Source organism: Acinonyx jubatus, chromosome F2, assembly GCF_027475565.1.
Source record: "Acinonyx jubatus isolate Ajub_Pintada_27869175 chromosome F2, VMU_Ajub_asm_v1.0, whole genome shotgun sequence".
Lineage (NCBI taxonomy): Eukaryota > Metazoa > Chordata > Mammalia > Carnivora > Felidae > Acinonyx > Acinonyx jubatus.
The window spans coordinates 78,077,994-78,100,236 of NC_069394.1; the positions used below are offsets into that span (position 1 = coordinate 78,077,994).

At 37.3% G+C, this 22,243-nt stretch overlaps 1 protein-coding gene across 15 annotated transcripts in view; it reads left to right on the plus strand.

Annotated features, from left to right (window-relative positions):
* The window catches only part of PXDNL (peroxidasin like), a 446,099-nt gene that overhangs the window by 323,291 nt on the left and 100,565 nt on the right, over positions 1-22,243 (plus strand). For all 15 annotated transcript variants that reach the window (XR_008292690.1, XM_053208345.1, XM_053208348.1 and 12 more), the window contains 4 exons: positions 7,702-7,814; positions 10,566-10,722; positions 20,143-20,251; positions 21,969-22,126. Coding sequence is in view for 14 of the 15 variants with exons in the window: in XM_053208345.1 (XP_053064320.1) it covers positions 7,702-7,814; positions 10,566-10,722; positions 20,143-20,251; positions 21,969-22,126 (537 nt within the window). In the remaining variant the exon portion in view is untranslated. The remainder of the gene's footprint in view (positions 1-7,701; positions 7,815-10,565; positions 10,723-20,142; positions 20,252-21,968; positions 22,127-22,243) is intronic.

A 22,243-nucleotide genomic window follows, 5' to 3' on the forward strand; every position in this document is an offset into this window, starting at 1 on the left:
AAGAATAGAACAGGTAGTAGTTCCCAACTTTAACTAATAAAAGACATTATGAGAAAAAAATTCAGAATAATCTCTATACAAAATATTGACCAACTGAATTCAATGACATTAATAGATTAATGGAGGACAAATTATGATTTTAACCAATGTAAATAAAATAATTTATCACCTATTATTAAGAAAAGATCTTAGCAATACAGAAATAAACAATTAAAATGTTTTCTACAAAAAAGCGTTTTGTGTATAATGTATATAACACTTTTGAAAATGACGTTTCTCAAGATAAAATGTTAGAATTGTTTCCTTTGGGAGTAGAAAGGAGATTACATTTACTCAACACTGTAATCGAAGGTCCTAGCCTGTGCAGAAAGAAAAGAAATAGAAACAAATGTTGTGGATTTAGAAAGAATGCATAACATTTTATTATTTATACGTAACAGGATTTTCCTCATACATAATTGAAAAACAATTACAAATATACTATCAGAAATAATAAGAATTTAGCAAGATCATTGGTTGATCTTAACAAGTAAAAATATTTTTCTTTTACATGTCAGCAATAAACAGAATACCTAATTTTAGTTTTAAAATGATACTTCTTTTTTAAATGTTTTACTTATTTTTGAGAGAGAGAGCATGAGCAGGGGAGGGGCAGAGAAAGAAGAGGACAGATGTGAAGCCGGCTCTGCACTGAGAGCCTGATCTGGACCTCGAGCTCATGGTCTATGAGATCATGACCTGAGCTGAAGTCAGATGCTCAACTGACTGAGCCACCCAGGCACCCCTGAAATAATACTTCTTAAAATAGCAAGAAAGTATCAAGTAGTTAAAAATAAATGTAACAATGTGCTATTTTTGACTATATGTACAGTACTGGGCTGCATATCCCTAGAGCTTACTCATCGTGCTTGACTGAAACTTTATATACCCTTGGACTAGTAACTAACTAATACTTTATTAAGAAGGTGGATCATATGTTGAGTGTTTTTACTACAATAAAATGAAATTTAAAACAAACACATAAATCTACAAAAGATGTGCAACAACTTGTAGAAAAAAAGTTCTGTTGAAAGAAGTTGAAGAGGACAAATCCTACTGTACAGATGTTAGTCCTTCCGAGGTCGATTTACAGGTCAGTGCAATTGCAGTGAAAATCCTGGTGGGGGATGAAACATTGATTAAAATTGCATTTGAAAGAGCAAGGAATACTCTAATAGCAAGATGTTATAAATCTATCGTAATTAACATATTGTGTTATTGGTATAGGGATTGACAAATTGATCAGTGGAACAGAAGGGCAGACCTTATGTATTTATTTTTTATTTTAGAGAGAGAGAGAGAGCAGGAGCAGGGGTGAGGGGCAGAGGGAAAGAAAAGAATCTTAAACAGGCACCATGCTCAGTCCGGAGCTGGATGGTGGACTCGATCCCATGACTGTGATATCATGACCCGAGCCGAAATCAAGAGTTGGACACTCAACTGACTGAGCCACTCACACACCCCAAGAAAGACCATATTAATTACAGTGGTGGTGCTGCTCACCTACAGAAAGTAGCTCTCCTCAATAGTGATAGGCAAATGGTCTGACATCTTCACTTTACTCTATAGTCCAGAATCAATGCCAAATTTAAAAATAACCTTAATATTAAAAAGAAAATATATAATATTTCTGAATAAAAATAAGATTTTTATGATAGTAGTACAGCAGAACTTTTAGAGCAAAATATAAAATCCACTATAAGAAAAGATTGATAAAGTCATCCACATTAAAATTTTTGTCTTCCATTCACCTTTAAAAAAAAGGAACAAAAGATATCTGCCACATCTATAACTGATAAGTGGGTTTTTTAAAATTATTTATAATATATGAAGACAGTGCTAGTTCAATAGCAAAAAAGGACAGATAAATTAGCAAAAGGGGAGAGATAATGAGTACAGTTTGGAAAAAGTTGCATTTAATATGCTTGTTGGGACTGAATGTAGATGTCTTTGTGACCATGAAGCTAAGTTGTGTTGTCTATGGTTGTGAATGAAGTCGTTTAGAACCAAGGGGGTGTGTTGAGTGAGAAGATGAGAAGGCCAAGGATAGGAATTACTCATAATGCAAAAGAAAGAAAAGCTGTGAAATATACCATTACAAATGGCCAGTATGACACAAAAACCCAGAGGAGAAAGGAATACCAGCAGCTAAGAATTATCTACAAAAAGTGACCAAGTGGGTCAAAAGCTACAAAAAGTTGCTTTCAGTAAAGACTGATTTTTTTTTTTAAGATTCTGAATTTAAGGACCTGAAGAACAACAATTTTCATGCAATCAAGGGAACCAAACCCTTCTCAGAAGTAAGCTTCAGAGTAAAGGGGATGGGGGAGGTGGATACACAGACGCTATTTTTTTTCTAAGAAATTTCCTTGTGAAGGAGAGCAGTAAAAAGTGTCAGTGGAGACACAGCAGGGATATGGGAGAATAAGGGGAGAGCCTATTTTTCTGAAAGGAAGAAGCCAGGAAGTTGGAAGAGAGTAACAGATGGTTCAAGGTTTCTCAGGTGGCAAGATGGGATGGGAATCCGACGGATACTCCAGTAAGAAGAGGTATTTCTTCAGTTTAGTTGAGGAGAGAAGGGTAGTTAAGAAGTATAGAGAATCACCTCTACAAAGTGGAGTGTAGGAAGTTAAAAAAATTATAGCCTGGGGCGCCTGGGTGGCTCAGTTGCCTGAGCTTCCAACTTCGGCTCAGGTCATGATCTTATGGTTCGTGGGTTTGAGCCCCACATCGGACTCTGTGCTATCAGCTCAGAGCCTGGAGCCCGCTTCGGATTCTGTGTCTCCCTGTCTCTCTGCCCCTCGCCTGCTCACACTCTGTCTCTCTTTCTCTGTCTCAAAAATAAATAAATATGAAAAAAAAATTTTTTTAATTTATAGCCTGATGGCTTGTCTTTTTTTTCCCTTGTGGAGTAGAAAATGTCAATATTTTGTAGAAGTAGAAAATGCTAATATTTTGTAGGAGAAGGGTGTGCTGAGAAATGGATTTTTTGTAGTTGTTAAATAGGATCTGAAGTGACAAAGGCAGGTTGATTCTGATAAAACAGGACACATGATCACTCCAGATATTTTGAAGGACAGACACGAAGAAAACAGTGCAAGTGTATTGAACAGAAGGACAATGGGTAAAAGGAATTGGGAGTTTGGGAAGGAAAGTGGCAGAGGTGATGAAACTTGGGGTCTTGGCTGAAAAGGGAAGAGAATGACACTGGATGGGGTTTGTCAACAGGAAGGAAATGGAAGGTTCCCAGCAATGTAGATGGCGTCATAATGAGGGGATGACAGACCAGGAGGAAGAAGAGGTTTTGCTGTAGGGTGTGGTATTAGATATTTTCAAAAGATTATAAGTGATGGCATATAAGTGGTGGTAATGAGTAGCTGTTGAGACAGGAGGTGAACATGGCTGGGGGTAGGGGATGTCACATAACGGAGGCCATGATGTGAAGTGTTGGCTATTAGAGATCCCTTGGATGAGTCAGGAAGGTCATTGCCTAATAGAGTCACTAGTGCTCACGAGATGTCCTCCATGCATTGTCAGGAATCCATAAGCCATAGTTTAAAAAACCCAAATACATGTGCTAACTTGGCATATAACGTAAGATTTGAAAATAACAAAATACGATTCTCACTTCAAGAACAGACTCTTTTTATCTTCGTAATAAATTTTTGATGTTACCATGTATTTTTATTCCAATCATAGAAAAAGTCACCAAGAAAGAAATGATGAAAACCCCTTTTCCCACTACTCAAATGAAGAAATAAGCATCACAAATAGGCTGCAAGATTGTTTGTTCTTGTTTTCTATCTGTTCTCAGCCCCAGCCTACTTGCCACTAACCCGGGTTTGGTGCCTATTACTCCCCTGCATGTCCACAGAGTGGACTTATTTTAGTTCAAGCTTTTATTTTGAGATAATTGTAGGTTCACAGTTAGTTGTGAGAAGTAACACAAAGAGATCCAGACTCATTACCAAACTGCAGACTCCACCTACTAAAACCCTAGCAACGACCAATCTGTTCTCTATTTCTATAGTTCTGTTGTCTCAAGAATGTCACATAAATAGAGTCACACAGGATGTAATCTTTGGGGGCTGGTGTTTTTCATTCAGCATAATTACTTGGAGATTCATCCAGAGTTTGTGTGTTATCAGTTATTCTTTGGATCATCAAGTCATTTATCAGTTATTCTTTTTACTGCTGAGCAGTTCACCATGATGTGAATGTACCATAGTCTATTTAATCTTTCACTCGTTGAAGGGCATATGGCTTTTTTTTTTAAACAAAATTTTTTTTAATGTTTATTTATTTTTGACAGACAGAGAGAGAGAGAGAGAGAGAGAGAGAGAGACAGAGCATGAGTGGGGAAGGGGCAGAGAGAGAGAGGGAGACACAGAATCCGAAGCATGTTCCGGGCTCTGAGCTGTCAGCACAGAGCCCGACGCGGGGCTCGAACTCACAAGCCATGAGATCATGACCTGAGCTGAAGTCAGATGCTCAACTGACCGAGCCACCCAGGCGCCCTAAGGGCATATGGCTTTTATTGTTTGATTATTACTAGGAAAGCCACTATAAATATTCCCATACGGGTTTTTGTATGTGAGAGTTAAGTTTTCATTTCTGTGGGATGAATGCCCAAGAGTGCACTTGCTGGATTGTATGGTAATGTCATCTTCGTTATTTTTAAATGTTTGTTTGTTTATTTTGACAGAGAGAGGGAGGGAGGGTCAACGAGAGGGAGAGAGAGACTCCCAAGCAGGCTCCACCCTGTCAGCACAGAGCCCAATGTGGGACTCAGTCCCATGAACCATGAGATCGTGACCTGAGCCAAAATCAAGAGCTGGATGCTGGCACTGACTGTGCCACCCAGGCGCCTGGGTAGTGTCATCTTTAAATTGTTAAGGAAGTTCCTAAATTATTTTCCAGAGTGGCTTTGCCATTTTATATCCCCATCAGCAATGTATGAGTGATCCACGTCCTTGTCAGTGGTTTGTGTTGTCCCTATGTTTCATTTTAGCCATTCTGACAGGGGTGTGTAGTGATACCTTATAGTGGTTTTAACTTGCATTTCATTTCCCTCATGACTAATGACGTTGAGCATATTTTCACAGGTTGATTTGTCATGTGTATGCTCTTCAGTGCAATGTCATACCTTTTGCCCATTTTCTAGTTGAATTGTTTCATCTTACAGTGTTGGATTTTGAGGGTTCTTTGTATATTCAAGACACTGGTCCTCTGTCATATATGCAGTTTGTAAATATTTTCTCTTAGTTGGAAACTGGCCTTTTCATGCTCTCAACATGGTCTTCCCAACATGAAAGGTTTCAAATCCGACGGAGTCCAGCTTCTCAATTTTTTCTTCAGTGGATTATATTTTCTTTTGTTGTTGTTTAGTTTTGAGAGGGGGGAGGGGCAGAGAGAGAGAGAGAGAGAGAGAGAGAGAGAGAGAGAGAAAGAGAGAGAGTATCCTAGACAGGCTCTGCACTGTCAGCACAGAGCCCAATGCAGGGCTTGACCAAACTCACAAACTGTGATAATGACCTGAGCTGAAGTCAGACGCTAAACTGACTGAGCTGCCCAGGTGCCCCATGGTGGGTTATACTTTCAATGTAGGATCTAAGAACTCTTTGCCTGGCCCTACATTCCAAAGATTTTCTCCTGTTTTTTTAAAGTTATATGTATAGTTTTACATTTTATATTTAGGTGTGTTGTCCATTTTGAGTCAGTTTTTGTACGAGATGTCAAGCTTAGGTTGTTTTTTTGTTTTGTTTTGTTTTTTGCCTTTGCGTACCTAATTGCCCAACACCATTTGTTGAAAAGGACTCCATTAAGTTGTTTTTGCACCTTTGTCAATAGCAGTTGGGCATATTTGTGTGATTGTATTATCGGGTTCTTTTCTCTGTTCTATTGATGCAGTTGTCTGTGCCCATATTCATCAATACCACACAGTATTAATTTCCATAACTATATAACCAGTCTTAAAATCTGGTGGGTTGATTCCTCTCACGTTATCCTTTTTTGTCAAAATTGTTTAGCTACTTCAGTTCGTTTGCATTTCCATATACATTTTAAAATAATCTTCTCTATATCTCCAAAAACAATCTTTGTGAGATTTCGAAAGGAACTGCATTAAACCCAGTATCAGTTTGTGGAGAAATAACATCCTTACTGTCTCGAGACTTCCAATCCATGGGTACGATAGATCTCTACGTTCATTTACATCTCGTTTGACTTCTTACATCAACATTTTGTAGTTTTCAGCATACAGGTGCTATACATGTTTTGTTAGTTATATATGCAAATATTTTAATGTTTTTGAAAAATTGTATAAGGTATTCTTTTTTAAGTTTTTGTGTCTATATGTTTATTGCTTGAATTTGTAAACATAATTGATATTTTTTACATTTATCTTGTATCCTGCGACCTTACTGAGCTCACTTTGAAGTATTTTTGTAGATTTCTTAGAATTTTCTGTGTAGACACATATCATCGGCAAATAGAGACAGTTTTATTTCTTCTTTTCCAATTTGTATGTCATCTGTGTCCTTTCCCTGCCATATTACACTGGCTATAACTTCCAGCACTATGTGGAATCAGAGTTCTGAGAGAAGACATTCTTGGCCTTGTTTCCTATCTGAAGGGGAAACATTCACTCCTGCACCATTAAGTAGCATGTTTATTGTAGTTTTTTGTCTGTGTTCATTTTCAAGTTGTGTAGGCTTTCTATTATTATTTTTCTGAGAGCTTTTATTTAATCATAAATGAGTATTAAAAGTAGCGAAACGCTTTTTACACCGATTGAAATTATCAGGACATTTATTCTTTAGTTGTTAGTATGGTAGATCCCATTGATTGATTTTCAAGTACTGAACCGGTCTTGGGCTTCTGAAATAACATTTTAATATTGATGAATTCTATTTGCCAGTGCTTTATGAATGATTTTTGGGTCTGTATTCATGAGAGGTACTGGTCTGTAGGGTTTTCTTCTTCTTTTTTGATTTTGACACTGTCTTACCTAGTTTTGATATTAAAGTAAGCCACCTAAAAAGAGTCTGGAAACACACCCTCCTCTTTTAGTTTCTAGAAAAGATTGGATGTTGGATAGAATTCTCTAGTAAAGACATTTTAATTCTTTCCTAAAGATTGATGTCCGAGGATTAAAAAAAAATTAGGAATTCAATTTCTTTAGTAGTTCTAGGGTTATTCCAACAATCTATTTTATATTAGGTAAGACACAATAGTTTGGTTTTTGAGGAAATAAAGTAAGATTGAGTCACTTTATTTTAGCCAGCAATATATTTTAGATGTTACCATGTATCTTTCTTTTAGACTTAATGAAAAGATATTGAAAAGGAATAATGAAAATGCTTGTTCCCCGCTACTTAGCTGAAGAAGTAAACACTACAAATATTTAAGGTTACAGGTTAGGGTTAAAATATTAAGGATAGAGGCTGTGTATAGTTCTCTTCCTTTTTTTCTGTTCTCGTATCTATCCTGGGTACCACGGCTTTGATGTTTAATATTCTCTCAGATGTCCTAGTAATTGCTTTTTAAAAAAACTAGTATGGCTAACCTATGTCATATCCAGGTCTATACCATTTGACTTGGATGAAGCACGCTGACAAAAAAATGATATTGACATGACGTCATTTTGATTCGCTTCCACAGCTCTCCCAGTGTTTACTCAACTACCTCAGGACACGAGTATACAGGTTGGCAAGAATATAAACATTTCGTGTCATGCTCGAGGAGAACCACAGCCCGTGATTACTTGGAATAAGGTAGGCTCTCAGCTAAAAGTAGAGTAATATTAAAAACACTGACAAATGTAGTGACCTACTGAAAACAGGTAGCGATTCTCACGTTGATTTATTACTGTTGTGATTTTTGCCAGCGAGGAATACATTTTACACCGAGACAAGTTTATTTCCTGTTTCTTTTTTGTTCATCTTTTAAGCGACTGCATCTGATTTTGGCTCAGGGCTTTGATAAAATTTATCTTTTCTCATTTGCTTGGTGACGAAAGCTTCATAAGCATAACTAAATTCTTCTAAGGAAAAATTGCTTTTGTCTTATATAGATTAGAAGTTTTAGTGACGAGCAAGAAACAATTTTGAATGAATAACTCAGAAGTGGCTTAAAAGTAGGGCATTAACTACAGCAAGAAAAGAATGAAAAAGCTTGGTATTAAAGCAAAGGGATATGGAAAAAACCCTCCGGTAGGTCAAGACCTCAGCGACTGTAAAACAAATAGCTTCTCATTTCTATCTTTTACTTCCTTTGGTTCTTTGAGCTATATCCTTTCAATGTAATTGTTCCTTTCATTTTAAGATTGTTATTAAAATGAAATGATTGGCCTCAGATTCTGATGTTCTCAAAAACAAGTGATGTTGCATACATAAGAATGTCAGTTTTTACAGAGGATTTTGACAAAAAGTAAAATTGGTGAAAAGTTGCAAAGCCCTTTTCCGAAAACGCTTGGTTCATTTTTGTTGTTGCCAAATAGCAACAAGGCCTTATTTTTGGTGGCTCCCTTTTGTGCTGTGGCTGAGCATCACGTGTGGTTCTCTGTACAAAGTAAGTTTATCGTGATCTCAGAGCTGAAACTTTGGGCTCACGTACTCTCAAATAGTCTGAATAGTTTTTATAATTTCTTTTGAGTGTAATAGGAGATGACTCGAATAATTTTATACTAAAAATAGGAAGTGGAAAATACACATTTTGGTCAGTCTCTAAAGCCTTATTTGGCATTACACTAAATGCTCTCTCATATAATCTTATCAGCAAAATAGCTCAGCCTAATTTCTAAAAGGTAGCTTCAAATCCCAAATGAATTGATGGAGGGCTGACTATATGCCAGACATTTTTTATACACTATCACATTTCATCTTTATAGTGGTCCTAAATTCATGAGTTTAAAATGGCTCTGAGTTAGGCGACTTTTGCTACAAGCAACAGAAACTACCTAAAATAAGGAGATCAGGAATTTATGGGAAATCTGCCTGATAGCTCAGAGGCTCTAAGCAACAACTTAGAACTATAGGTTTAGCCTGAGGGGTCTGGCCGTATGTAAGGACAGCAGAAAGGAGTGCTTTTTGCAAAGATGTGATGATGGTCCAGCAAGAGGAAGTGGAGGGAGGCAGTCCTGAAGGAAAGAGACCCTCTGGGCCTTACTGCCTGTGCACCTGCTCACTTCTTACCCCTTCTGTACTTCTCTGGTGGTTTTCCACCTACCCTCCATCTGGTAGGTCCTGCTTCTTCCTCCGTTGCCTGCCCTGAGTTACCTACCAGCCACCGGTCACCTTGGACTTGTTTTCTAGTAGTGGTCAAAGACAACTGTGAGCATCTGAAGACCTCTAAGGCATTGTTTTCACTCTGAACCTTTCTGGTTACATTCGGGCCCACTGGCCGTCACTGGGATCTGAGTTCTTTTGAAACAGTGGGTCCCGTTCTCAGTTTCCTGTGTTTCCTGGGGAGGGGTAGGAGAGAAGCTTCTCTACCCCTGCTCCACTCCGGTGCAGTGCCAGAAAGCCAGTATCTTTTCCTTTTTAAAAGTTAACAGCATAGAGGCGCCCGGGGGGCTCAGTCGGTTGAGCGTCCGACTTCGGTTCAGGTCATGATCTTGCAGTTCGTGCAGGTTTTTTGTGTCCTCTGTCTCTCTCTGTCTCGAAAATAAATAAACATTAAAAAACTTTTTAAAGTTAATGACATAATAATGAAAAGTACATAAAGCATACTAATAATAACTGGATACATTAAAAAAATTCTTACTATTTATTTACCCTTGCGGGAAAGAGACAGAGGTGTGAGTGGGGGAGGGGCAGAGAGAGAGACACACAGAATCGGAAGCAGGCTCCAGGCGCTGAGCTGTGAGCACAGAGCCTGACATGGGGCTCGAGCTCATGAACCTCGAGATCATGACCTGAGCCAAAGTCGGACACTCAATCGCCTGGGCCACCCAGGCTGTCTGTAACTGAATACAGGTTAATAATATCTCATGTGAAATGTAGTCATTTTCTCTTCTTAAGGTAGTGTTTCAATTAAGAAACACCGATATGTGAAACTTTGCAGCAACATAAAGCTTATGAGTACATGTGAAGAAGAAATAGAAGAGAAATCCGTAATATGAAAATATCTTTGATGCTTTTAGGTTGTAGATTTATGAAAATTTTCCTTCTTTTCAAATTTTATTTTTACTGTTGTTGTCAGAACCCTTTTGTAGAAGAAAAATATGAATAAACGGTATATTTTCCTTCATGGGAATTATTTTAAAATGATCATAATAGGAAATAATTACATAATTGAATTTTGAGTTTCATATTTATTATAGAGAGGGAGACAAACTGTGCTTCCTGACAAGCACTTCCTCTCTCTTTTCTTCTCTTCATTGTGTTCACAAATTACCTCTAGTGCCTGACACAGTGAGTGCTCAGATATTTGTAGAACAAATGAAGCTATATCAAACAAAATGTAAGGTGTTATTTTTTGAACGGTCACATTTTCTTCCCGTGGCAATTCTTTCCGCTCCCTAGGCAGGTGTTCAGATTACGGAGAGTGGTAAATTCCACGTCAGTGGTGAAGGCGTGCTCACCATCTATGATGCAGGGCAAGCAGACCAAGGAAAGTATGAATGTGTGGCTCGGAACTCATTTGGCCTTGTTGCGGCCAACATGTTTCTCACGGTCATCGGTAAGTGTGGCTCCTTATACAACCCAAATCAACGTCTTTGGCAGCTTCTACCCCTACTCCTAACTGATTCGCCTCGCTACCCTATATGGTCCCTTATATGTTCTTTCTAGTCAAACATGTTAATATTAGCTCAAAGCTATATTTATTTATTTATTTATTTATTTATTTATTTATTTATTTTTATTATTATTATTTTTAACGTTTATTTGTTATTGAGAGAGACACAGAGCATGAGCAGGGGAGGGGCAGAGAGACAGGGAGACACAGGATCCAAAGCAGGCTCCAGGCTCTGAGCTGTCAGCACAGAGCCCGACGTGGGGCTCGAACTCACAAACCGCGAGATCAAGACCCGAGCTGAAGTCGGATGCTAAACTGACTGAGCCGTCCAAGCACCCCAAAATTATTTTATTTTTAAAATCTAAGCTCTGAAGGGTAAACTACCTGAAAGGGTTTCAAAACACCAGAGCCAAAAGTGAACATAAATGGCGAGGATTTGCAAATAAATATATACCATGTTTTCTTAGTAACTGAAAATTCTGGAATATAAGATACATTCATAGCTAGATGAAAGTGGAGTCTGGAATATAAGATACATTCATAGCTAAATAAGTGGAATTTAACATGTATTAGTTGCTCCAACCTAGTGTATTTAGTTCTACAGTAAAATGAAAAATCAATCAATCAATCAATCAATCAATCAGTCACACTTCTAGGGGAGATCCGCCCCTCTGAGAACAAATATCTCAATATTTAGGAACATTTATGATTGGCCAACATATTTGGCACTGTTTTACCTTTCAGCATCAGTCTGGTGGTTTAGCTGGAGCCCTCTTCCAGTTGGTTATCAATGGTGACTGTTTAAAAAAAGTTGTCATTGTATTACAAAAAATAAAATCCTTTTTTAAAATTTTCACTGACTCAGTTTGCATTAGACGTGAGAGAGTCTGTCTGTAGGCAGACTCAAGAGGCGACCTCAGCCCTGGTTATGGAAATGGAGACAGGCTGTGATGGCGGACGGGCGTGTTCTCCACGTGGGAAGGCATTCGAGAAGGCATAGCACATGGGGACACGTGAACTGACATCAGGGCTTTTGAGGAGCTTTTGCCTTATTGACAGTCAGCAGTGGAAATAAATGAGTTCAGCCACGAGCATATGGAGCACTATTTTGGGCTTTGCCTGCTTTTTGGTTTCCTTAGAAATGGGCAGATTTCATAAATAGGGTTTTGCAGATTTATTTTTTCCTTTGAGCTCTTATGGGTCTATAAAAATATTGGGTAACTCTTCTCATTATAAATACAGGCCTGGGTAAAAATAGATTTATGTAATTAAATCACATCCTTAGAAATATCACTATCTTTCCATCATAGAGCACAATACTTTTATCCTCTTCTACTTGGAATTCTCCTAAAATATCAAACTTCCAAATATTCTATTTGTTGGGATATTTTTTTATAAAGTGCAGATTTTTATTAATGGCACATCAGTCTTCACATATTTATTATACTGTATTGTAAAGATGCATTCTCTGTAGAATATTATTCGTAAAATTATAATAATGTAGCTAGTAACTGCCACATATGTATTCTAGGAGGATCAGAAATTCTTTCTTATATAGAATTTCTTAAAGTTACAAAATCTTAGCCTTCCTCTCTGTTTGCTATGAGTTCATGTTTTTGCTGATTTAAAATCTGTGATAGTTGTGTTTCTTTCTTTCTTTTTTAAAAAATGGTTTGTTTAGTTTTGAGAGAAAGAAAGAGACAGAGAAAGAGAATCCCAAGCAGGCTCTACACTGTCAGTATGGAGCCCAGTGCAGGGCTTGAACTCACAAACACTGAGATCGTGACCTGAGCCCAAATCAAGAGCCGGATGCTTAACCAACTGAGCCGCCCAGGCACCTCAGTTGTATCTTTTTATAAATTTATGGGGTCCTTTTTCTGCTGCTTAACTATTTGTGAGATCTATGGGAAAATATCCTTGGGCGTTTTGGAAAAAAAAAACTTACTATAAAATTTATATTAATATCTTTTATGTTTTAGAAATGCTAGAAATCTTTACCACTAAACAAAGAGACACAAAAACAAATATTCTCTCTCTGCCTCTTCTCTCCCTGTCTGTCTCTCTGTTTTGCTCTGTCACATGCACACAAACACTACAATCACAGCGGTCAATATTTTAGAATCTCCAGCATAAGAATTTCATTGTGGTGGACTGAGGTTTAACTACCCATTTTATATATACACATTAACAGTAAAACATTTAGATTCATATGTATTAAACACTCTATTCACCAGATTTCAAAACAGTGATAGATAGCATTTATCACTATTCTGCTCTGTTGCACAGAAAGTAGAAAGTCGGGCTACAGGGTTAAAGTAGTACAAAAAAAAGAAGTTAGTGAAGAAAAAAACTATGTTTTTCGCTCTGGAGACATTTATATGTCAATATAAGGGGAGATGAATTTATATTTGCATCTCATACCAAATAAATTTTATGATATTAGAAATATTTTTATAAAGAGAAGAAAAAATATGAAGATATACATTTTTAAGTTTTGAATAAATTTAAGATTTAAGACAAGCGGGGTGTGTGTGTGTGTGTGTGTGTGTGTGTTCACACAGCCAAAATTAGCAGAATAGGAAGAAATGTGTCAATATAAAATATCACTTATGGAACATTTTATGACTTAGGCTCTTTCATTCACCAGTCATCCTAATTAAAGGGAAAAGACAGTTCATTATGGGAGGATTTTCCAATCTTCCTGCCCCAATGTAGCAGTTATGGAATGTTGTAACTCCACTCAGGGTGTAATAAGTGGTACAAAGAGGATCATGCCTTTTGAGTTTCCATCCTGTATTGGAGTATATAACCATAGAAAGTAATCCAAAATAATAAAAATAAACAACAACAATGAAAGCAAAAATCTGGGCTATATATATATATATATATATATATATATATATATATATAGCAGACCAAGGAAGGCCTCTCTCTCTCTATATATATATGTGTGTGTGTGTGTGTGTGTGTGTGTGTGTGTGTGTATACACAAATATACACCATACATTTGAGTGAGTTGATGTTCAAAGTAAGGCATTTATAATAGCAAAAGAAAAAAGGGTTTCCTCAAGGTGTAATTATTTTAAGGAGTTTATTTTCCATAGATGTAATCGATTTTTAATAGTTTTAATACATTTTTAAAAACCTTTAAGGTTGATACAGTATTTACTGAGAGCCTCTCCCCTAGGCTGTCCTCGAAGTATTTTACATTGGCGAACATTACACAGATCTGCAGACTTCTGTCTCTGGATAGTATTTGGCATATGAAAGCTACACATATTGCTTTAAACAAAAAAAAAAAAAGCCTCACAATTTTTGTCCAAAACATGATTTATTTTAACGCTTCCTATATATCTTGATATGCCGTTAAGTGCTTTGAGGTTCATAATTCACTGTATGTTCTTCTGACTCATTTCTTGCTTGTGAAAATGGCTCAGTATAACTGAGGACACAAGATGTTTGTATTGAACATTAGCAGTGTGAGACAGTGGGAGAAAGCCTGGGTTAAGTCATCATGCTTTTACCTTTATTGATCTCAGCCATTTTGGATACCTTACCCATAACTAGAATTAACTTTCTCATTTCTTAAAAAAGTGGAATTGGACACTCTCAAGAGTCCTTCTTGGCGTAGGAATTCTGCTTCTCCAATAGTATTCAAATGTGCAGCAATAGCCCTGAAGCAGTTTTGAGCACATCTACACGACGGGATGTTTACCAGTGAGACGCTGGGATAATATGCAGACGAGGCCAAAAACGAAATAGTGACACAGCATTTGTTAAATGAAAATTTTGCAGCACAAATAACACACACGGACTGTTTGTGATTATATAACAATGAATCTAAACAGTGTCATCTTCTCTGAAATTCCAAGTTAGGGATCGAATTGTATGTTGGACATTTCATTTTGGATGACCCACAGTTCTTCTGATTCCATGTGTTAAAAACCCATCTTGAATGTGTTCGCAACTGAACTCCCTTCAATACAGTCCATAAGGAGGTCCTTCTGTAAGGAGGAAGTCAGAGCCTCCTCTGATTTTTTTCTGCTCTCTCCTCCTTCTTTACCCTAACTGTATTACCAGTTTTTGCTGCAAATAATGCTTCTTTTCCATTTCACCACCTGACCTCCTCTCTTATAGTTCATTCTTTGGTCATTTGGGTTTTTGCAATAGCTTTCTAAATAATATTTCCGCTTATAATATTCCCTACCTTGAGTCTCTCCTCAACCCAATAAGTTATAAGTGAGGATTAAGGTGGCATCAGTTGATTTTAAGTTAGTGAGACCTTTCCTTTTATGTTAAGTAAATAACCTTTATTAAAATGATACTAATATTACTAATAAAAAGTTAACATTTCTTGGGCATTTACCATGTGTTCCAAGTGCTATATTATCAATTGGCTTATTTAATTCTTTTGGGATCTAGTTATTTTTGAAATTGTGAATGAATAACTCAGATTTTTGACATTCTAATCCACTTACTTGTCATTGTCTAGACAAAACATCTGTTTCAAAACCACTGAAGTTGTTGCTCAGTGAGTGAGCTATGAACTATCAGAAAATTTTAATTATCTTTACCCAAATATATCAATGAAGTAAAATTGATATTGAATCATTTTAAATTGCTATTTTACTATATTTATGTACCATGATTATGTCATTAATTTACATAATAATTAATAGATACATGACAATCTTGTTCACTTGTCAGACTTTAAAAATACAATGGTGAAATATTTCTATAAACAACATATACCTAATACACATCTGCATATGTTTATAATACCTGTATCCATTTTGAACACATTTCCCATCCATTTATATAGAAAACCTATTGTTTTTTAGAATGTTTTAAAATTTATTTTGAGAGAGAGGGAACGAGCATGAGCAGGGGAGGGGCAGAGAGAGAAGGAGAGGGAGAGAATCTCAAGCAGCCTCTGTACTGTCAGCCAGAGCCCCACGTGGGGCTCAATGTCAGGAAACGTGAGATCATGACCTGAGCCAAAACCAAGAGTCGGACGCTTAACAGACTGAGCCACCTAGGCACCCCTATATAAAACCTATTCTGAAAACATACGTCTATCCTGATATAAGCCACATGTTAAAAAAAATTAGCATTAAATTTCAAGAACAAAATTTTAATGTAGTAATGTTTGGATAGTTAAGAAATTATAAAGAAAGCAAATAATGAAAATCAAAGGCACATCTCAATTATTAAAACCAAAAAGAAGTAGTGTCTTTCCTTTCCCATTTCTGAAATCATGGTGGAGCCTGCAAGACAGTGAGCCCATTTACATACTTAATGATGCAAAATGATGAGTAAGGCAGAGTTGTTGCTGTTCAGAGAAAATTATCTCACAGAGGCAGTCATTAGTGTCCCTTTGTATGCTGTGGGACTGTCTGGTTTCCTAGGACATCTCTGTCCAGCGTCATTGGCAGTCTGCCGTTCTCTTTAAGGGAAGATTTAATATGGTAAGGTCTATTTAGTTATGATAGTTACATTACCTGGCTACTTTTTTCCAAGATGGAGGGGGAGATAAAGAATATGCAGTTGTGAAAGAAACTCAGCTTTTATTGAGGTCTAGGGATTCTGTGGTGAGAGTGAAGGCAGGGGTACAGGTGTCCCGTGGCAGTGTTCCTCCTCTGGCTCCGTCCTGTTCTGCCCTCTCCCTGCCCCCCCCCAGCCCCACCCCCTGCCACATCCTTCCCATCTGGGCCATGCTCTGACAGGGTGGGCTCACAGCAGTTGGTGGGCCATGACCCCAAACTCCCCTTTCCTCAAAGGACTCACATTTATCTTTGGACTTTATCTTCCTTGGAGGTGATAGGTGATAGGTGCATGGACAGACTGAAAGGAGATGTTTATTAGACAACTTTAAACGTGCTCGTTCTATAACCCTACTGAGACTTCTTCCCCCCATTTGAAGCCCAAGATTCAACAAAAGAAAATGATCTAGTTCTTCCTTCACATCTGCAAAATTTTGCATAAAAAGATGGAGAATGTACTCAACATTTTCTGAACATTCTATCCCTACAACGTCAACTGAGGTAGTTTTTAAGACAAATAAAATATTAACAGTATTGTTTGATTCTAATGTGCCCCAATAAACTGAATTTGCTCCGCATAATGCAGTGCTGTTCTGAGAACATTATGGAAATCTGTTCGCAATTTGTACCATAGCAAATAAAACAATACTGAGACCGGATGAATAGTAAAAAGGGTAGTTTTATTGTATCATAAAACTATGAAACCTTAAGAATTCATAATTAAAATGACATAAGTGAGAGTTACTGTTACCACAAATATTTTCTTTGTGAACATACTACATATTTAATGTACTTTTAATAATCTGTGAACAACAGATTTTATGTGCTTTCTGTTTGTGCACATTATAATTTAATTATTGCAAACAATATCTACATATTTTGCCACTTTTCTTGTTACTTTTCTCTCCTTTTCACATCTCCGCGCTTGTTGGTTTCTTATTAACATGGGGAAAAAGCGGGTCAAGTTGAGGAAATGATAGGACAACAGAGGAGCAATTGGTAATAGTATGAGAGTATGGATTACTTATGGGTTTTGAACATAGTAATTATTGAAAGGCACCTAATATTTGCATTGTGACCTGTAGTTTTCAGAGAACTTTGCATGCCTTTTTATTTAATAATCACGTTTGGCCTGAGCTATATGTTGAGCAAGTCTTATTATTTCCACTTTATGAATAAGTCAAAAGATGAACATGAGATTTTTAAAAATTCCTTATGCCTATACATTTTATACAACCATAATAGTCAAACTATTTTACAAACAGAATAAAAGCAAAATTATGAAACAAATAAAATTCAGATTAACATGTTCATCAATGCTCTCCCAAACTTTAGATATCGTTTCCCAAGTTCTATCTGCCATAGTGAACCGCCTTTTGAGTTTTGACCGGCATTGTGCACTGTGTGATAACTCAGCCCTACACATAACCTTCTTACTTCCAAATCCAAATAGACCTTTGATCGTGTATCATGCACACAGGTGCAGGGGTCCAATGACAGTAATTGTCATAAATAAGAACACATCGTTGACGCCACTCTCTACACTTGAGGTTCGCGGGTAAGGGACTTAAAAGGAAACGATAAAGAAAAGGCTAACGTCTCGTCCGCCAACAGGTCAGCCCAGATTGATTTGATTGATCTTGGTTCCTTTATTATCAAGTAAACATAACAATTTGAGTGGGCTTATTCTTCCTGACCTGTTTTTGAACATACCACAAGGTATATATCATGTTAGGTATTGGAGAATATTGTTTTCTCATAATCATTGCAGTTATATTGATTGATTGCTTAATTGGTTGATTAATCCATCTGCTTATAAGGCAATACCCCTCCTCGCCACATACTCACTATGTATGTAGCAACTACAGTGCATTTATATTATATTTAATTAAATCATTTTCTGGTAATCTCAGCTTCGTAATTCTTACATTAAGCATGCGTTTTAGCATCAGTGCATGTGTCCATCCAGCTAATTCTAACTGCTGCATGGTATTTCATACTGTACGTCCACCACATTTTTCCCACCCACACTGCCATTGCTGAAAGTTTTCCCTAATTCCTTCCACACAAAGTTGCAATGAGCATTCTCGTTTGTATCCCTTATGGATTTGTTGAGAATTTCTCTGGATATATATATGTGGGAATGCGATTGCTGGGTGAGGGGGTGTGCACATACGTCAATTTCCTAAGTAAAAGCAAATCCAAAAATATATAGCTCACTAAACAAAATCTTGGAAATAGGAGTGTCAATGCTACATTCTCACCAGCCCACCCGTGTCCACTCACCCCTGCCAAAGGTTGGCATTAATCAGCTTTTTCATTTTCTCCAGAAGCATAAAATGGTAGTTCACTGGTATTTTAAATTTTATTTATGAGGCTTTCAACATCTGCTCTATACTTCCTAATTTGGGAGGTTTCCCCTTTTACAGCTTGACTGTATGTATTTTTTCTCAGTGCGTTACAAGAATTCCTTGAATGAAACAGAATATTCTATGTCAGATTTAGAAATTACAAATATGTTACCTATTGTGTTATTTGTGACCTTTTTGCCTTTGTGTCTTTCCTTGAATGGAAAATGTTAATTTCATGTAATCAAATTAATCAGTTTGTCTGTTTCCTTTCAATTACCTTTAGTGAATGTATAGTTAATCCAATGTGATTTTTGAACTCTAAAAGGTAAAGTTGATGTTCTGGAGTTTTAATATTGTGGTCATGATAAAGACTGAATTGCATTGACAGTATAACCTCCATCTCATAAGTACTGCCCATAATCTAGTTTATCAAGTACGTCTTTCAGCAGAGACCTTGATTTTACCGTTTTCCTTATAATATCTATATTATTGGTATTTTTTCTGGAAATTTTTTATGTTAGTGATCTTTCTAAGACAATGAACCAATCCAATATGTGTGTATTTTTGTGATACAAAGGAATATTTTTTATAACAAGCAGTTGTGGAATACTATTTGCATTCCTCTAGTCCAAAATACATAAACATAGATATATGGACTTCTATACATATAAATATACATTTGTAATTTAATATATTATGTAATGCAATATATGATACGTAGGTGCTAATATATAAAGCGCACACCTTCCTATTTTTATTTAAAGTTTTCATTCTTTTGTATCTCCTTAATGACATTATCTTTAAATTCAATTGTTGGAGCTATACTTACTCTCGCTTTCAGTGTTCAACAATGCAAAGAAGTTATTGTTTTAATTATGTCATATAAATTCTTGTTATGCTTTTAATATTCTCACTAATGAGAATTAGTGAGAATTCTCACTAATTCTCTCTACTTTAAGTCAAAAGCTTCCTTTGTGGATAATATCCAAATTGATAGAATTCTCACGCACTGAAGAGCTATAGAAACAACATGAGTTATTTTTCACTGAGTTCTTACTGAGAGTTCAATTCTTGCTGTAAGAAATCTCCATAGGGATGTGATAATATTTACTTCATTTTAATGTTTAACATTAAAGCAAGGTGGCTGAAGAGATAGGCATTTCATACCTTTCCAAAGATGACAAATTACTAACACACTTGGATCCCATTTGAATTGGTGTTACAAAAAAAGAAATATTTCACATAGCTTTACTAGATTGTGGAATGTTTTGTTCCCTAAATAATGCTGGTATTGTTGCTGGAAGCTTTGCTTCGGGATCGTTAACCTACTCTTCTGCAATGGACAGTATCATGTGGACACTGTATAACATTTTTATTGTCTTGGAAGTTTTTGTAATGCCATTTATATGAGATCGTTCCTAACTTCAAGGTCTGTTTGATACTTTTAATCATGGAATTGATTTTCAAAGCAATACAGGCTAGACAAGCTGGCGATGACTTTGTTGAATCATCCATTCTTGACGCGGTACAGAGGGTTGACAGTGCAATTAACTCCACACGAAGACATTTGTTTTCACAGTAAGAATTTATTTTATTTTGATTGCAAAATTGTTTTCACTTCAGTTCTACTTGGTTTTTATAATCTCCATAAATCACAGCAGGCATAGTGCATAAAGTGCCAAAGTAGGTGTTTTCTTCAGTTTTGTGTTATCACCCTCTGGGCTAGCCACCATTGCCAGCTCAGCCTCAAAGAGAATGAAACTTATTCCGCATAGGATCCAAATGGCAGAAATTTACATCACAGATCTGCTCTGTGTGGCCCCACAATAGGGCTCGGGCAGTGGGCTCTGTTAGGTCCTCAACCACCCACCACTGTCAGACCGGGTGCTCCTGCCAGTTCCGGAGTTGACACTGATGGTCAGGTTGAACACATCTGGTCGTGAACCGACAGCTTACAGGTGGAAGTTTTGTTTCGGATAATGTAATATTTTGGTTTGTTTTCATTTGAGTCACCAGTATCTTTAGAATGGTGAAGCCTTCCAGTTCTACAAAGTCCCCGTCAGTCCTAATGGAGGTACGTGGGGCGCTTTGCATCCCCCGAACGTATTAAAGAAAACAGAACTGTTGTCTTCAAAGTCAAAGCCTATACCCGGTCTTTGTAGTTGTTGGTCAAGAAGGAATATGTTATAATGCCATAATCCAGTACAGCTCTCTTCCCTGCATACTTACAAACAGCATGGCGTCCTGATCATGGACTTGTGTTCTAGAGCCATCCACCCTACTTATAGTCTATTGTGATTCCTCACTTTATCGCTTTCTATCTGGGCGACCTTGGGCAAGTGACTGAGCGTCCTAGTACCTCAACCTTCTTGCCTGGAAAATGGGGCTAACGATGAGATCTGCTTCATGGACATACTTGTTAGGAAGATTGAGTAAGTTAGTACAGATAAATTGTTTCAATAGTGTCTGTCACATAGAAAGGCTTAATTAAAGTGAGCTATTAATATGATCACTATTGTTCTGTGATCTAAAGTTAATTATGATTTCAGACACAGAGTACCAGATGTGCCTTAGCTGACCAAAATCTCTCAAACAGTCTCGCATTCTCAGTGGCTAATATTCTTTCAACATACTTAGTTCAGTTCTTCAATGTGTACAAACCCCTACTGTGTGCTCGTCAGTAGGCTTGGTACTTGGGATATAAAGATGAGTAAGGCATTATCTCATCCCTAACAGTCTTTCTGTGGTGGAGGACACAATATGTCAGCAATTTAAGTACATCTCGTTGCGTACGTAAGAGTTGTATGTGACGATACAGAAGTAATTGAGAAGGTGGTAGTTTGTTGGGATCACTAGGGAGACTTTGTGGGGAGAGTGATGCCTGAGCAGGATTTTAAAGGTGGATGGGAATTTCCAGGCAGTTACATATGAGGAAAGAGAAGACAGTGCCATGACCCAGAAACTGGGTGAGCTGCACACTATTTCAGAGGGTTCACTAGGACCTATGTGTGGACCCCACAAGTTTATTTTTCACCATAGGTGTTGCCTTTTATACAAAACTGCTCCTTAAATCATTGATTCATTAAATGTATCTTTTGAGTTCAGCACTGCCACTGACGCTTGGGACTCACTAATGAAATAGGAAAAGAACTCTCAGCTCTCCTGTGAAGCTTATCATGAAGCTTTCCTTCTTCTTGATTGTTCGGGAAATGTATTCTTAAATGCACTGTACACGCGAGATTCATGGATTCTGCAGTCTTGCCTGGTGAACAGTGCTGTCTTTTGTCACTTGCAGAAAGCCTCGCACCCCTGCTGATCTGCTGGCTCAGTTTCGTTATCCGCATGACCCGTTTACTGTGGAGACAGCCAGAGCTGGGGAGATTTTTGAGCACACACTTCTGCTGATCCAGGAACACGTGAAGCAGGGGCTCACTGTTGATCTGGAAGGCAGAGGTCAGCTTCTGGAGGCATTCCGTTCTCAGCCTACTGGCCGTAGTGAAACTGATCGTGCCTCAGCTTTTCTTCTCCAAAACACCATGTGATTTAGAAATTAATTTACCGCTTTTACCA